Source organism: Schistocerca gregaria, chromosome 5 (genome assembly GCF_023897955.1).
Source record: "Schistocerca gregaria isolate iqSchGreg1 chromosome 5, iqSchGreg1.2, whole genome shotgun sequence".
In the NCBI taxonomy this organism is placed as follows: Eukaryota; Metazoa; Arthropoda; class Insecta; order Orthoptera; family Acrididae; genus Schistocerca; species Schistocerca gregaria.
Window position 1 is genome coordinate 632,474,915 of NC_064924.1, and position 18,555 is coordinate 632,493,469.

Genomic DNA, 18,555 nt, shown 5'->3' on the forward strand with positions numbered 1-18,555 from the left:
AAAATCAACTGTATTGTTCACCTGGACATGAATAAATAATATTTTCAGTTCAGGTATAGCAAACTACTTAAGGAGACATCAGTTCCTGAAAATCTGATGTATTATAGATTTGAGTTATACAACTTCACCACCGCAAGTCTGAGTCTAAGTACTTAAAATTGTGGTTTCCTTTCAAACTGAAGCGTTTTACAAATAATTATGACCTGATCCAAAAAAGTACATAATTTATCAATTTAGAATGCGCACTCCATACACAGCTAGAGCTATCAACAAATTAGGTATGTTCACAGTAACTATTGCTCCATATGCCACACATAATTCTGATTTTAATTAACTCAGTCACAAAGTAACTTCACTCTTCAAAAATTGCATAATAAACACTCCCATGCATGATATCCTTTTCCCAAGGCTGTACCAAGTACAAAACTGAATATTCACTCCAAACTGATCTTTTCATCACAGATTGGTGCTGAATAACCTATCTCAAACAAGGCTGGAGACCATCTCCCCCACCAGCCACACACAAGCTCTTGCACGGTGCACCAAACACACATGACCTCTTGTTTTTGATTGCTACTGGTAACGATAGCCCATCACCTACTCTTGCTTCCAGCACCCCAGCTCATCTGCCAATTAACAGACATTTATCTCAAACGAGAGACCTGAAATTCAGAATATCTGACAAAAATTTATAAAGGCTCTTCCCCCAAAACAGAATATAATGATTGAATGCAGAAATCAAACAATTAGATTAAGTGAAGTCAAGAAGTCCATTGCAAGTAATAATGCTGTATGACTAATAAAGAATATGGATCTGAACCCTGTTTATGTGATTCATACACATTGTACAAGCAGTGTGTTCTCACATTCCAATACATACACACTAACTCATTACAGTTCAACTTATTTAGGTTCCACATGCATAGCCTTCTCATACTTGACAGTCTCACATATTAAAGAAAATAAATGCAATACACTGTATCACGAAATAATCCCCGTGAAATAAAAACATGCTATTATCAAAAACGATGTATCTCTGAAAAGTAACTTTAACTGATTTGTGCAACTGGTTACACACTCAATAAGCTAAGGGTTGTTCTCTTAGTGAAAAATTCAAATTAAATTGAAGTCCGTAATTTTGAGTTTTCGGTAATTTCTCGTAATTTGGGACTTAAGTTGGTAACAATAGTGGAAGTTGGCAGAAAACAAATTTGGTTAATATTAAAAAATAGGTCTTTTTCGGGAATTAATTTTGATGTGTACCACACGTATGATATTGTCGCCTGAAAAATCGCTGCTGAAAGTTGGTTATGAATTATGGTGTGAATAGTTACTGCATCCATGCGATTGTGCAATTCCCAGTGGGTTTCCAGAAGCACACTGCAATTCTGAACCCTCGAAATAAAGTTTTTAACTTGGTGATAGAAATAAACATCACACAGCTGGCATGAAGGTGTGCAGTTTGGCAATATTACCTTTACCGTGCATGTCAGTTGACCCTCGTCATCTATAAACATAGTGTCATACATTAGAGTATTAGTCTGTCCACCCCAGGAACCAAATACTAGACAAAACTTGTTATCAGAAATGTATGGTTTTAAAACATTCTCAAGAAATGTTATCTAAATTGCATTGGTCAATTTCCCGGATTTGTAGAAAGTAATGTAAACATTTTTCAATGAGTTGGTTAAGCAATTGACCTCTTCTATAACCCAAGGACCAGATGTAACATTGGTTTCTTGTAAACACAGGAAAACCTTAGCAAACACTTTTCCAAAGGCTGTGATGGCATATACCCCCAAATGCAACAAGGATTTGTTTTACTCTCTTATGCGGTAACGTGCATCGAATGTTCACCTGATACTCGTATCCTGTTTACTTGGTGTTGATAACACAGTCACGATTAAAGCTGGCCATAAATGAAGACATTTGCGTGCTGAAAAGAGCCACCACTTCCTGTATATCTTCTCTATTTTTCACCTCCTTGTTGTAGACGTATTTAGTGATGTGCTGTTGATGAATTACTTGCCCAAGATAATAATGCACCAAACGTAAAATCCTTGTTGGTTGTATATTGAAGCGCTGCACTTGCAGCCCACTCCAGGAGTACTCTCATTGTTATATTTTCGTTATGATGACGAGATTCGACAAATTGGTCATATGTAAACCTTCCTTTTCAGGGATGTTGTTGCTCCATTCTTTTGCAGTATTTGTAGGTTCCAATTTGGATGATGCCTGGCGAGCGCTACCACCGTTACTTTTACTTCCAGATGTATAGTGCTGTAGGTCAATCGTTTAGAAACAGGTTTGTAATACTCATTGGGCACAGATGCAGCACAGATTGCCTGCGACATGGACATTTCAAAAGTGTTATGACCATTTTGCAATTCACTATTCGTGATATCTTCCACTGAATCACCTTCCACTTCGCCTTCATGGTATAGTTCTTCAGTATCAACAAAAGTCATTTCATCCATCAGCTCCAAAATTGCTTGACAATAGCCACTCCTATCAATCTGGAATGCTGAGAAACAGAACTGCCTGATTCTTGTAGTGCACTGATAATACATCTGTGTTGCAACTCTTTTACAAACCAAAACACAGCATCGGTAACTTCCCGCTTGCCATCACCTGTGACTGGAAAGGGTGTGCATCCTCCATTATTCAGATTATGCAACTGAAAGATATGACACAACAAGCAATAACTAGTTACGATGGCTTAAACAAAGAAGCTAATTACTACAAACTACATACAGTACAAGTCATATGTTACTTACGGAAAATCACTTTAGTCTTTCACGAAACATATTTAATCAGTGGATTAATGATGAAAAATCATTACATGTATCCTCCAGCTTCACGGCAGCCTAATGACAGAAAACAACTCTTTCTAATTGACTTCTATAAGGTTTGTGCTGCACAGCCTCATTCTTCAAGGTTCACAACTATGATATGATGAACAGGCAACTGGGACAACTTAACTCTCCCCTTGCGCATTCTGTTCTGTGCCTCACTTTAAACAAGCATCACACAGTTGGCCATCTGTGGTCCCTCATAAGGAATTTGCAGCACTCTTACCCGAGAGTTGTTTTCATGTGACAAGGCTTAAAAGTTTAATTCTTTACTAATTCATATCCTTTGGGAAATTAGTTTGCCTACCTTATTACTACTATTATTCCATGTTGAGTTTCATACCTTATTGATCCTCCTGTTCCTATGAATTTTGACACAAAGAACTACAATTAAAAAAAAAAATGAAAAACACAGTTTACTCAGGATTCGAACCTGGGTTCTCCATTTCCCAGCCAGTTACCTTGATCATTGTGCTACCTTTCTTTTTCTTTCTTTTACTTTTTTATCTCAATTTGTTCATTAATGTTCATTGTATTTGCTTCGAGCAGATGTCCCGTGACGTTTGTTCAAGTTCATCATTGATCCATTAACTCAGTTTTACCACCACTTTCAGTGAAAAGCATTTACAATGTTGGTACATAAGCGGCAGTTGTAAACGTTTCTTCCCTCAATTTCTGAAAAAATATGCATTTGCAGACCCCATACTTGATGATTAAAAATGCTCATTTAGGATTACATATCGATCCCACCAATTATGAGTCAATTTCAAATCATAACCTGTAGGGGTGATTTTTACAAAAGCGGGTGGCTGTTTGTGGGAAGGGGAGGGGGGTTGAGCTAGGGAGGGGGGTTGAGCTAGGGAGGGGGATTGAGCCAAGATACCTTAAGAGTCCTTCGTTTTAGGTTGTACACAAGTCACCTGCCAAATTTGAGCCGAATCAATTGGCCATTCCCCTTGTAAGGCTGTTGCGCCTACAGTCTCTGACAATCAGATCCGAACAAACCACTCCTCATGCCTCTCATTGACAGCTACGAGGCTAGCAACAAGAAGTGAAGGCAGCATTGACTGCAAGCTGAGGGAAGTAGTAGGAGGGGGAGAAGCAATAATAATGAGGGAGTACGGAAGCAGCACAAGTACTCGGCTGCACCTAGCCAGCATCTTCTTTTCGCCCCCCCCCCCCCTCCCCCTCCCCGATGTGTTTGAAAATCCCTGATATTCCCAATCGGAATACAATACATCAGGGCACAGTTGTTCACCCTTAGTTTGAAAAACCAGTGTTGCCACAGGTTCTGTAAAGAACAACTGTGCCCCGACGTATTGTCATCCATAAAAATTCCATTGTTGATTGGGAACACAATGCCCGTGAATAGCTGCAAACAGTCTCCAAATAGCTGAACACATGCATTTCCAGTCAATAATCAGTTCAGTTTGACCAGAGGAGCCAGTCCATTCCATGTGAACATAGCCCACACTATTATGGAGTCTTCCACCAGTTTCACAGTGCTTTGTTGACAACTTGGGTCCATGATTTCATGGGATCTACACAACACTCAAACCCTACCAGCAGCTCTTACCAACTGAAATTGTGACTCATCTGATCAGGTCACAGTTTTCCAGTTGTCTAGGGTCCAATCGATACAGTAACAATCCCCAAAAGAGGTGCTGCAGGCAATGTCGTGCTGTTAACAAAGGCTCTCGCATCTGTCATATGCTGCCATAGTCAATTAAAGCAAAATTTTACTACAGATATGTTTGTTATATATCCCACATCCAAGATAGATACGAAGCCCACACCTACTACAGTAATACAAGAAACTTCCTGGCAGATTAAAACTGTGTGCCCGACCGAGACTCGAACTCGGGACCTTTGCCTTTCGCGGGCAAGTGGTAGAGCACTTGCCCGCGAAAGGCAAAGGTCCCGAGTTCGAGTCTCGGTCGGGCACACAGTTTTAATCTGCCAGGAAGTTTCATATCAGCGCACACTCCGCTGCAGAGTGAAAATCTCATTCTGAATACAGTAGTACAAGTTTATATGCCAACTAGCTCTGAGGATGACGAAGAAACTGAAAAAAATGTATGATCAAATAAAAGAAATTATTCAGATAGTGAAGGGTGACGAAAATTTAATAGTCATGGGTGACTGGAATTCGGTAGTAGGAAAAGGGAGAGAAGGAAACGTAGTAGGTGAATACGGACTGGGACAAAGAAATGAAAGAGGAAGCCGCCTGGTAGAATTTTGGACAGAGCACAACTTAATCATAGCCAACGCTTGGTTCAAGAATCATAAAGGAAGGCTGTATACATGGCAGAAGCCTTGAGATACTGACAGGTTTCAGATAAGACTATATAATGGTAAGACAGAGATTTAGGAACCAGGTTTCAAATTGTAAGACATTTCCAGGTGCAGATGTGGACTAGTCAATCTATTGGTTATGACCTGTAGATTAAAACTAAAGAAACTGCAAAAAAGGTGGGAGTTTAAGGAGATGGGACCTGGATAAACTAAAAGAGCCAGAGGTTGTAAAGAGTTTCAGAGAGAGCATAAGGGAGCAATTGACAGGAATGGGGGAAAGAAATACGGTGGAAGAATAATGGGTAGCTTTGAGGAATGAAGTGGTGAAGGCAGCAGAAGATCAAGTAGGTAAAAAGACGAGGGCTAGTAGAAATCCTTCGGTAACAGAAGAAATATTGAAATTAATTGATGAAAGGAGAAAATATAAAAATGCAGTAAATGAAGCAGACAAAACGGAATACAGACGTCTCAAAAATGAGATCGACAGGAAGTGCAAAATGGCTAAGCAGGGATGGCTACAGGACAAATGTAAGGATGTAGAGGCTTATCTCACTAGGGGTAAGGTATATATTGCCTACAGGAAAATTAAAGAGACCTTTGGAGATAAGAGAACCACTTGTAGGAACATCAAGAGCTCAGATGGAAACCCAGTTCTAAGCAAAGAAGGGAAAGCAGAAAGGTGGAAGGAGTATATAGAGGGTCTATACAAGGGCAATGTACTTGAGGACAATATTATGGAAATGGAAGAGGATGTAGATGAAGATGAAATGGGAGATACGATACTGCGTGAAGAGTTTGACAGAGCACTGAAAGACCTGAGTCGAAACAAGGCCCCCGGAGTAGACAACATTACATTGGAACTACTGACGGCCTTGGGAGAGCCAGTCCTGACAAAACTCTACCATCTGATGAGCAAGATGTATGAGACAGGCGAAATACCCTCAGACTTCAAGAAGAATATAATAATTCCAATCCCAAAGAAAGCAGGTGTTGACAGATGTGAAAATTACCGAACTACCAGTTTAATAGGTCACAGCTGCAAAATACTAACGCGAATTCCTTACAGACGAATGGAAAAACTAGTAGAAGCCGACCTCAGGGAAGATCAGTTTGGATTCCGTAGAAATGTTGGAACATGTGAGGCAATACTTTCCCTACAACTTATCTTAGAAGCTAGAATAAGGATGGGCAAACCTACATTTCTAGCATTTGTAGACTTAGAGAAAGCTTTTGACAATGTTGACTGGAATACTCTCTTTCAATTTCTGAAGGTAGCAGAGGTAAAATGCGGGGAGCGAAAGGCTATTTACCATTTATACAGAAACCAGATGGCAGTTATAAGACTCGAGGGACATGAAAGGGAAGCAGTGGTCGGGAAGGGAGTGAGACAGGGTTGTAGTCTCTCCCCGATGTTATTAAATCTGTATATTGAGCAAGCAGTGAAGGAAACAAAAGAAAAATTCGGAGTAGGTATTAAAATCCATGGAGAAGAAATAACAATTTTGAGGTTCGCCGATGACATCGTAATTCTGTCAGAGACAGCAAAGGACTTGGAAGAGCAGTTGAACGGAATGGTTAGTGTCTTGAAAGGAGGATATAAGATGAACATCAACAAAAGCAAAACGATGATAATGGAATGTAGTCGAATTAAGTCGAGTGACGCTGGGGGAATTAGATTAGGAAATGAGACTCTTAAAGTAGTAAAGGAGTTTTACTATTTGGGGAGCAAAATAACTGACGATGGTTGAAGTAGAGAGGACATGAAATGTAGACTGGCAATGGCAAGGAAAGTGTTTCTGAAGAAGAGAAATTTGTTAACATCGAGTATAGATTTAAGTGTCAGGAAGTCATTTCTGAAAGTATTTGTATGGAGTGTAGCCATGTATGGAAGTGCAACATGTACGATAAATAGAGTTGGACAAGAAGAGAATAGAAGCTTTCGAAATGTGGTGCTACAGAAGAATGCTGAAGATTAGATGGGTAGATCACATAATTAATGAGGAAGTATTGAATAGGATTGGGGAGAATAGAAGTTTGTGGCACAGAAGAAGGGATCGGTTGGTAGGACATGTTCTGAGGCCTCAAGGGATCACCAATTTAGTATTGGAGGGCAGTGTGGAGGGTAAAAATCATAGAGGGAGACCAAGAGATGACTGCACTAAGCAGATTCAGAAGGATGTAGGTTGCAGTAGGCATTGGGAGATGAAGAAGCTTGCACAAGATAGAGTAGCATGGAGAGCTGCATCAAACCAGTCTCAGGACTGAAGACCACAGCAACAACAACATATCCCACATTCATTTATGTGTTGTCAAAATAGTTCATGGCTGGAATGCTGGATATCGGTGTCCAACAGGCATATTATTTTGACAAATGACCATGTTTTCATCATCAGGTGCACTGATGAAATGAATGACAGGGGGCCAGTGCTACAGTTTTATCTCTTGCCCCTCTCCTGATCAGCATCTCCATTGGTCACATCCCTCGACCCCCCGCTCCTGATGACCCAGAGTTCCATCCTAGGTTCACTCCTCTGATGTTCCCTCAAAGTCTGTGCGCTGTCTACTATCGCATTCCTCTTCTTGACCTTTCTATTAGTGGGCTCCCATGCCTTGCAAAGTATGTACCTAGCATCATGATTTCTCTGCAGTTCCCTTTCTCAAATCCCAATAGATTCCTTAATGACACTGTCCCAGGATTTGAATGTCTAAGTCAGAACTTTGGTGTGGTTATAATCCATTCAAGGCAATTCTGTCAGGCAATGTTCTGCAACTGTTAACTTGTTATGCTGCTGCTATCTGGTATGGCTTTGGTGTTCTCGTCAATGTTCTTTGACAGTACGCACTGTCTGACCTACATAAGTCTTACAGCATTGCCTGGTTGTCTCAGATTTCAGATTTCCATAGTCCAAAGTCATTTTTCACACATCAAGTAGTACCTGTGTTTCGGCTGGTGGGCGGGTGATGGTCTTCATTTAGTGTTCCTGAAGAATTTGTCTTATCTTGCTGGATAATGCACAAAATGGAATAAATGCAATGGCCATGTCCTCCTGAGAATCTCCTTCTGGTTCCTCTGGTTGTACAGAGTGTGTAGGATGTAGGGACATCCGAATTTGCCACTCCTTATACCTGTTCTTCAGGGCAATCATTGTGTAACTTCATTCAGGTGTTGCTTATCTGTTACCACTGACAACTCTATGCAAACACCACTGCTCTCGATTATTAAGTGAAGGCTGTCAGCCACAGTGTTGTTCATTGTGAGAGGTAATAGCTGAAATTTGGTATTCTTGGCACTCTACTGACACTGTGTTCTTGAAGTTCTGAATTCTCCAATGATTTCTGAAATGAAACGTCCTATGCATCTTGCTCTAACTACCACTCCACATTCAAAGTCTTTTAATTTGCAATGTGCATCAGACACCTTTTCACAGGAATCACCCAGGTACAAATGACCCTACGTCAGTGTACTGCCCTTTTATAACTTCTTATGCGATACTACCACCGCCTACATACGTGCGTATCGCTGTCCCATGACTTTTGTTACTTTAGTGTATAGTGAGTGTAGACTGAGGTGTACAGCATTTATAATATTTCACTGTTTTCAAACAGACTAATTTCAGCATATGCACCTGGTAGGTATAGCAACCATGTAGGAAAAGATAGATTGCTAGTTACCATAAAGACAACACACTAAGTAGCAGACAGGCACAATTAAAAGACACTTACACATAAGCTTTTGGCCACAGCCTTTGTCAGCATTTATTCACACAAGCAAGCACACCTCACACACATGTGACTACCAACTCTGGAAGGTGAGCGGGTGCGTTGGTAGAGGGCGGCAAACAAAGAGTGTAGGAGACAGGAATGGGAAGGAGGTGATAAGACAGCAGGCAGTGGAAGCTGTTGGGTGCAGGCTCTGGGGACATTATGTTGAGGCAAGGATGATTATGGGAAAGGAGAACGTATTGTAAGGATAACTCCAATCTGCGCAGTTCAGAAACACTGGTCATGGAGGGGAGGATCTAGATGGCCCAAGTAGTGAAACAACCAGTGAAGTCACGGATGTTATGTTCAGCTGCATGTTGTGCCACAGCATGGTCTTTGCTGTTTGCCACAGTTTGGCGGTGGCTGTCCATCCTGATGGGCAGCTGGTTGGTAGTCATACCAATACAAACAAGCCACACAATGATTGAAGCAGAGTTGGTAAATGATATTGCTGCTTTCACAGGTGACCTGGTCGCTGATGGGGTAGGATAAAGCTGTGACAGGACTGGAAGCGGAAGTGCTGAGGGGGTAGATTAGGTGGGACTTGCACCTGGGTCATCCACGGGGCATAATCCTTGTGGTAAGGGACTGGGATTGGGAGCAGAATAGGGATGGACTAGGATGTTGTGGAGGTTGGGTAAGCGATGGAAAACCACCCAAAACTACCCCGGACTAAAAACAACTTAACCACATTCTTTGATAGGGCTTTTATTACCCATCATGTCCTGAAATGAGGGACATCTTACCTGATATCCCTCCTACACCTCCAAAGGTGATTTTCTGCTGCCCCCGACCTCCACAACATTGTAGTCCATCCATATACCACTCCCAATCCCAACACATTGTCACAAGGATCATATCCCTGTGGAAGACCCACGTGCAAGACCCACCCAGTCCACACACGCAGCACTGCCTGTTCCGGCCTTGTCACAGGTTTATCCAACCCTATCAGGGACCAGGCCACCTGTGAAAGCAGCCACGTTATTTACGAGCTCTGCTGCAATCACTGCACAGCTTTTTGTATTGGTATGACTATTAACGAGCTGCCCACAAGGTTGAACAACCACTGCCAAATTGTGCCCAAGAGCAAAGTAGAACACACTGTGGCACAATATGCAGCCCAATTTAACACCCTTGATTTCAATTCCTGCTTCACTTACCTGAGGCATCTGGATCATCGCACTTCGTTACAGGATCATTTAGTAATCGCGAAAGCATTACGGAGATGATAGATAAACTCCAGTGGAAGACTCTGCAAGAGAGACGCTCAGTAGCTTGGTACGGGCTTTTGTTAAAGTTTCGAGAACATACCTTCACCAAAGAGTCAAGCAGTATATTGCTCCCTCCTACGTATATCTCGTGAAGAGACCATGAGGATAAAATAAGAGAGATTAGAGCCCACACAGAAGCATACCAACAATCCTTGGGAGAACCGATAGAGGTACTCAAGGTACCCTCCACCACACACCGTCAGGTGACTTGCGGAGTATGGATGTAGCTGTAGATGTAGATCCTCTCCACCACCAGCTGTTCTGTACTGTGCAGATGGCAGTTAGTCTCACAACACATTTTCTGCTCCCGTAATTATCCTTGCCCCAATCTACTGTAACACACTGTTCCTACACCCTTCACCCAAAAGTTTCCACCCCCGCTGTTATATTGCCTCCTTCCCATTCCCATCTCCTACACTCTTTGTTTACCATTCTCTACCAATGCACCCACCCATCATTTCCCACTCCTCTACTTTTTCACTCCATTTTCCCACTTATCTGCCCCACAATGTCCAGACGCTGCACCTGTTGGCATTCTAGTTCCTACACACTCCGCCAGGCACTGCACCTCTCTTCCCCACTACTATACCTTCTGCTTCCCCTTCACCTCCAGATTGCTACTACCACCCCTTCTGATATCTGCATTCTCGTCCGAGCTGCCAGAGTTGGGAGTCATGCATTCGTGAGGTGTGCTTCTTTCTGTGGATGAAAGATTATGGTACGTGTCTTTTAACTGCGCCTGTCTTCAACTTGTCATGTTATCTTTATGGTAAGTAGCAATCTATCTTTTAGTACAGTATTCATTTTAACATATTTTAGTACAATACTATAGACTAAAACTCACTAGACTGAAAGTCTATTATGATCATCATCATTTAGTTTGATGATTGTTACGTGATTAAACATGATATACACAAAATTAATGAGACTAAAGTCAGTGTTTTACTACAGGACGAAGTAATTAAATATTAAACAGAAAAATGAACTTGAAGTTGTAAAATGTAGTTGCTAATCTCACTCTATCTTGGATAGTAAGCACAAGTATGTACTTATCGATGATGCTGTTGTACATATGTATAGTGACAAAGTGCCCAACAAAGCTTGGATAGTAAGCACAAGTATGAATTTATAGAAATTACATATGCTGCCATACATCTGAGTAGTCAAAAAATGACCAACAAAGTGACATGCTTTCTGGTACCTTACTGAATAAACAATTTTACCTACATTTGTATTTTCAATTTCTCTGTCCATTTCATAGGATTACTGGTTTCAGGTGTTATTACTACAATTCGGTATTAAGTAATTTGTCAGGAATATTTACACTAAAGGGAAAATACTGCTGCTGCAAGTAAAACTGTTTATACTGTGAAATCACTAGCAGCTCACTACTTCCTGTAGTGTACACCTTACATGCCAAGTGAAATGTATATACTGAGTGTTCACTTTTCAGTATTCTAAATACATAATTGAGAACTGGATATGGTACCACACTCTGTAGCAATACTGCAACTCTTTAAGTATGTTACTGGAGAAATGATACTATGTAAGTAGTTATGATGTAAATAAAATAAAAGAAACTTCCACATGGGAAAAATATATTAAAAACAAAGATTCCAAGACTTACCAAGCAGGAAAGCGCCGGTAGATAGGCACAATGAATAAAACACACACACAGAATTTCTAGCTTTCGCAACCGACAGTTGCTTCTTTAGGAAAGAGGGAAGGAGAGGGAAATCCCCAAACCACCTTCCCTACCCTCTGGCTCCTACCCTTGCAACCACCCCCGGTGTAAAACCTGTCCTATGCACCCTCCCACCACCACCTACTCCAGTCCTGTAACCCGGAAGGTGTACATGATCAAAGGCAGAGCCACGTGTGAAAGCACCCACGTGATTTACCAACTGACCTGCCTACACTGTGACGCTTTCTATGTGGGAATGACCAGCAACAAACTGTCCATTCGCATGAATGGACACAGGCAGACAGTGTTTGTTGGTAATGAGGATCACCCTGTGGCTAAACATGCCTTGGTGCACGGCCAGCACATCTTGGCACAGTGTTGCACCGTCCGAGTTATCTGGATACTTCCTACCAACACCAACCTATCCGAACTCCGGAGATGGGAACTTGCCCTTCAATATATCCTCTCTTCTCATTATCCACCAGGCCTCAATCTCCGCTACTTTCAAGTTGCCGCCACTCATACCTCACCTGTCTTTCAACAACATCTTTGCCTCCACACTTCTGCCTCGACTTACATCTCTGCCCTTACTCTTTGCCTTTAAATATGTCTGCTTGTGTCTGTGTATGTATGGATGGATATGCGTGTGTGCGCGCGAGTATATACCTATCCTTTCCCCCTAAGGTAAGTCTTTCCGCTCCCGGGATTGGAATGACTCCTTACCCTCTCCCTTAAAACCCACATCCTTTCGTCTTTCCCTCTCCTTTCCTCTTTCCTGAAGAAGCTAGAAATTCTGTGTGTGTGTTTGTGTGTTTTATTCATTGTGCCTATCTACCGGCGCTTTCCCGCTTGGTAAGTCTTGGAATCTTTGTTTTTAATATATGTAAGTAGTTAAATTCACTCATTCATTTAGAAGAGACAAAACACAGTGGAAGAGGTTTCAACAGATAAAATAGAATTTTATCATGCTGTTTTTCAAATTGGCACATTACTAATTATTATCAACAGATAAATAAAATCAAAATTATTTTACCTGTACCAGTTTAGCTTCAACACGTGGAATTACACTGCTAGTTCCATTATAAACAACTGCATTTATTACAATATTTTCTCCAGGCACGAAGCCTCTTTTCATTAGACTAAGAACCACAGAAACAGTTCGAAAACGTATACATAAACAAGACAGTTCGTCATGTTTGAAAACTGTTTTTGGGCTCTAAAGAAAAAGAAAGCAAATAATTAAAACACTGTTAGTTTATCAACAGATTATAAATAGAAGACTCATGAAGTTAATTGATTTGAGGATCAAACTGAATAACTGATATTCAGAAACTGTGATTTTTTTTTTTTTTTTTTTTTTTTTTTTTTTTTTTTTTTTTTTTTAATTTCATTGCCTGGGCCAATAAACTGATTCTCAACAAATGTGCCAACGTAAACCAAACTTGATACAGTGAAACTCCTATTTTACATTTTTGGGTGGTCCACACTTAAAAAAACACAAAATTGGGGAAAATGAAGAATCAAGGAAAATAATAAAAAAAACCAAGTACAGGCAAAAATACACACAATTGGAAATTAAATGTAAAACAAAGTGGTTAAACCATAGGCATAAATGCAGACATCTGTTTAATGATGAACTTTCTCACCATTGCTGTTATTGTTTAATTCTTTTCTTATCAGCTGTATTTCATATCCTCGCCATCATTAAAGTGTTATGAGAGAAACAGAGATGCGAAAAAATGAGTTTACTTCTCCATATGACGTTACAAGCTTATTGGAAGTTTGTTCAGTTAATTTCTGTACACTTTGTACAATGTAAATTTGAAAGAATGCTCAAGTGTAACAGTTCCACTCCATGTCCGTTTACGATCTACAGGGTGTGGTGTAGTGTATACATAGTAGTGTATGTAGTTATTGCAACTGTATTGTGTCAGATTTGAACACAAAACTGCTATTGCAAAACCCTTGTTGTTATAGCACATCATTTGAGCAAAAAGTTCACAAAATGCTTTCACCACTACCTGCTCTCCCTTTGTTGAAATGGCCGCTCACCCTCTTCACATATTCAGTAGGTGAGCTCATTTTATGTCTGTTAGTCCACATATTCAGTAGGTGAGCTCATTTTAAGTCTGTTAGTGTGGTGTGGTGGCTGCACTGGCTAATGGGTGGCTTAACAAGTCGCCAGCCAATAAGATTTCAGGAGCCAGAAATGGGCAATGCTTCCTAGATTATGAATGAGCATATTCCTCAAGGCTTAGAGTTTGAATTTAAAAGATTAATGATTGATATTGTTGCTGAATACAGTACATCAGAATTACGTGCAAATAGATGAGACCAAGTTATATCTGGCACAAGAAAAGGTGGTGCCTGGGCTTCTTCTTCACATACTGGCTCAGTCTGAAAAACTTTGTGTCAACTGTCTTGTTTTTCAATTACTGCCGCAACCTAACAATACTTGTATCATAATTGCATGGTGGAGCTAAATATTGTAAGTTGTGTTGGCAACACTGATTATGGATTACATCACCATTACCTCTCTCACCATCTCCCCTCTCCACAACGGCCTAAAATTTTACCTTAACTATGCCACCACCCATGGTAGGAACCACTGTCTTTTTTGTCACTTATAACTTGTTCAGACACATCAAATATCAATAGGAAGAAAATGAGATGAAGTCAAGCAAGATGTCGAGTAAGAACATAGAATCGAGGTAAACATTACTAAGAAGAAATGTAAAATTGAGGAATTTTTAGCATTGGTCTGATGTGTTTTTCACAGGAGGATGGTGTAGGATTCTTAAAAACAACAAACAATAACATTAGCATCATAATCTCAATTCTGCTCGAGACAACATTTCAGTATGAAAAGAGTGGTCCACTATATTTTTACTTGTAGTTTGTAAATTTTGTTGTATTGTATTGTAAAATGAACTGAGCAAGCAGTACAGGAAACAAAAGAAAAATTTGGAGTAGGAATTAAAACCAATGGAGAAGAAATAAAAACTCTGAGATTTACTGATGGCATTGTAATTCTGTCAGAGACAGCAAAGGATCTGGAAGAGCAGTTGAATGGGATGGACAGTGTCTTGAAAGGAGGATATAAACAAACACCAACAAAAGCAAAATGAGGATAATGGAATGTAGCCGAATTAAATCAGGTGATGCTGAGAGAATTAGAGTAGGAAATGAGACACTTCTGCTATTTGCGGAGCAAAACAACTGATGATGGTCGAAGTAGAGAGGATATAAAATGTAGACTGGCTATGGCAAGGAAAAGAGTTTCCGAATGATTTGTGGAACAATGTGACTAGAAGAAGGGATCAGTTGGTAGGACATGTTCTGAGGCATCAAGGGATCACCAATTTAGGTTTGGAGGGCAGTGTGGAGGGTAAAAATTGTAGAGCGAGACCAAGATGTGAATACACTAATTAGATTCAGAAGGATGAAGGTTGCAGTAGTACTTGGAGATGAAGAAGCTTGCACAGGATAGAGGAGCATGGAGAGCTGCATCAAACCAGTCTCTGGACTGTAGACCACAACAACAACAACAACAACAACAACAAGAGTCTGTAAATCAACAACTGAGTATGGGCTTATCTTAGGTCACAGACTGAGCACAGATGCTTCTTGTGCAATACTCCCTCAACAATATGAAAGAATTCAATGTTTTAAATTAATTTTAATTCACCAAGGTTTTATTTTGAGCACTTCTGGTACCCACACAAATGTCATAGCAAATTACAAAACTCCGTAAGATCCAACTTGTTCAATTCATGTCATGTTGCATTCCAAACGTGTAGCGCTTCTGCCTGGCTGCTACAGCCCATATACTTGTCATGCCTCCCTCCTGCATTCATAGCTGGCAAACCAGCCACCTTCCTCTGAGCTGCTAGCCACTTACCCACAATCCCTCTCCTTGCCACCCGCCACCCTCTCTCTTTACATACTCCACCCAACACCACCCTTCCATAATTAGTTTTCCTGCCAAAGAGTAGCACTGGCACTGTTAGTGGGGCTGGCATCATGCAGGGCCACAGGGGTGTGTATCTTTGTGTGTGTGTATTTTACTCTAGCTCATCAAAGGATAACTCAGAAAACTAGCATGTTTCTTTCCTTTGTGTGCTTCAACAACTCAATGGTTCTGCTTTTTTGTGAGTGGTCTCCTTTAATCCACAACTATTTACAATCTTCTGTGTCTGTCACTTTTATTTTCTTTGATGATAATGAATGACTTCAATCTTAATTACTTTGGTCTTATATTATGAAAACAAGTGACATAATAACCAATTCACAGTTAAATGAAGCATAAGGCAGACCACCAGCTACAGCCAGGAAAAGAAATTTTCATTTAGTCCATGGATCCACCAAAAGATGAGGGTTAAAAGCCCTCTAAATGATTCATGGAAGAACGTAAATGTGAGTGACAAAGATAATGGCTTTAATTTGTCCCGTACATGACAAGTGATTCAAATAGTATAATAATGGAAGAGTAATACATTAGCTCTACCTGAAATGTACTGACAGAAATGCAGCTGTTCACGAGAATTGCATGTAGTTACAAACACAGTTTATTATGTGGTGCATCTTTGTGATTTCCAAATTTACATTTTCATAATATTTCAGAGTATATATAGAAAAAAATACATTGTTGAAAATATTGAAGTTATGTACTTAAAGTTTGAATAAACTAGTTATTTCATGTCAGCTTGTAATGCCAATATCAACTGCCAGTCATGTTTAATGATAAGCACATGAGATTGTGATAAAATACATGTGCAAATTTCATCACAAAATCAAAGAAGTTGATTGTCACATTTTCAAATGTAAGACCAGGAATGATGTATGACGAAAAAATTATCCTAAGGTGCAAGACATTCACAGACAAGCCCACTTTTTCTGTGGTCTAGAAGTAGTGCCTTTGACTACTAATCCAAAAGTCCTAGGTTCAAACATCACCACTATTTAATTTCTGAATAGAAAACATCAGCAATGTCGGCCAAGATGCCTGGCATAAATAGTCACACTTGTGCAGCCAACAACCTTGTCAAAGGGGGCAGAGGAGTGTACATAGGTTCAAGGCACTCTCTTGCCCTTGGGCTGGGGAGCTGTCGCTAATAGGTGGAAGAATCAGCAATGATCAATGGCCTGGGGGATGCAGAGGACAATGGAAACCACAGGAGTTGGCTTTCATCCATCATATGGTGTGAACAGGCTCGGTGTGATGAACAGTGCTCCACAGGCATGCTTATTTACCTGCTAGTGAGTTGTAATACTGACATATAAGTGTTATTGTATTGACAAGCTACAATGAAACTAATGTTCAACACTCCGTACACAAGACCGATGGCCCATGGAATAGAATGCTTTCTTCGAGATGCAATGCATACAGAACTGCAAAAACTGTTAAGCATCCATTTGTCTATTATATCCAGCACAATAACCTCAAAGTCACTGACTAAGCAGCCCGTGACAGACTCCTCCATCGATCTATCAATGCCCTCCATTTCTACCCCACTGATGGTAATGTGAACAATGTTGCAGTTGACCATACCTATCTGGGGGTGCATACAATGCCCATCTTTGAACTCCTGTTCAAAGTTCCTGCCACCCTCACTGTTGACGTGCTGTACCCATATAGTACAGTTTAAGCCACACTAAAGAGAAATAGAATACCTAGGAAATGTACCACATACCTGATGGGGTAAGGCAATTATGCATGGAATTTAAGAAGCACAGTCCATCATAAGTGTTCGTTGGAGGCTGCCGCTTGATTGTTATGTATGATGGGCAACTAGAACGTGCTCAGGCTGCAGCCAGGAGGACCATGTCCAATCTGAGTATCTGTAGCAATGCTCCATCCAGGTGCCCATGTGGAACTTCCCCGGTGATCCACACTGACCCTGCTATCATATGTGGAGGCAGTACGACATGATATGATGGATGATCAAAATCTGATACCACCTCGAGCCACTATGAGTTCCATCACCGATAGTAATGCTACCGCCCCAGCCCCACATGGTGCAAAAGTTCGGAAAGCCTCTGAACATTGCAGTGCCGAGGGCACCCAGCCACTATCACTGTCAGGATTGGAAGCACGGATTCATAACGTGTGGGCTCCTATGAAAGCGGTGAGCCACCACTGATCTCCCACTCCTCTCCTAGTGATTAGGCAGACGACATGGAAGCAGATGACGCACAGCACACAGCAATAGCTACTCTGACACCCATAGCTGGCGTTAATTCTGGAGGGCCCTCCCTGCTGGGAAACCATACAGCACAGTAATGCATGTCATGCAGCTGGCTGGATGCATTGTTCCGACTCTGCCATGAGCCTGCACTAGCGCATTGCCCTCCGCATATGAGATGTCTCAATCCTATTGTGTGGGAACAGTCTATCAACGGTATTAACTCCACCGTCAAGCTCTGCATATTACACAATACGATAAGAGTGGCAGACTTGGACATTGTCCTTCTCCAGGAGAGCTGCAGTTTGACCTTTATGGTAAAACAACCTACAACCTGCTGTCTGGGAATGGCGCAGGTAGAACGGTCACCCTTCTCCGCGACGACATAAAAGCGACTGACTTGACGTACTTGTTGAATGTGCGAGATGTAGCAGTCACAGTTGGCACGGTCTGCCACATATATGAGAGGGGACCCAAAAGAAACCAAACTGTTGCCATAATAAATT

General features: G+C 41.0%; 1 protein-coding gene across 4 annotated transcripts in view; it reads right to left on the bottom strand.

Moving 5' to 3' along the window:
• Positions 1-18,555, bottom strand: part of LOC126272516 (arrestin domain-containing protein 1-like) — a 151,775-nt gene that overhangs the window by 109,886 nt on the left and 23,334 nt on the right. For 3 of the 4 annotated variants that reach the window (XM_049975418.1, XM_049975421.1, XM_049975419.1), the window contains exon 4: positions 12,898-13,080. The exons of the other annotated variant lie outside the window; for it this stretch is intronic. In XM_049975418.1, the coding sequence (XP_049831375.1) occupies positions 12,898-13,080 (183 nt within the window). The remainder of the gene's footprint in view (positions 1-12,897; positions 13,081-18,555) is intronic. 4 annotated transcript variants of the gene reach the window in all.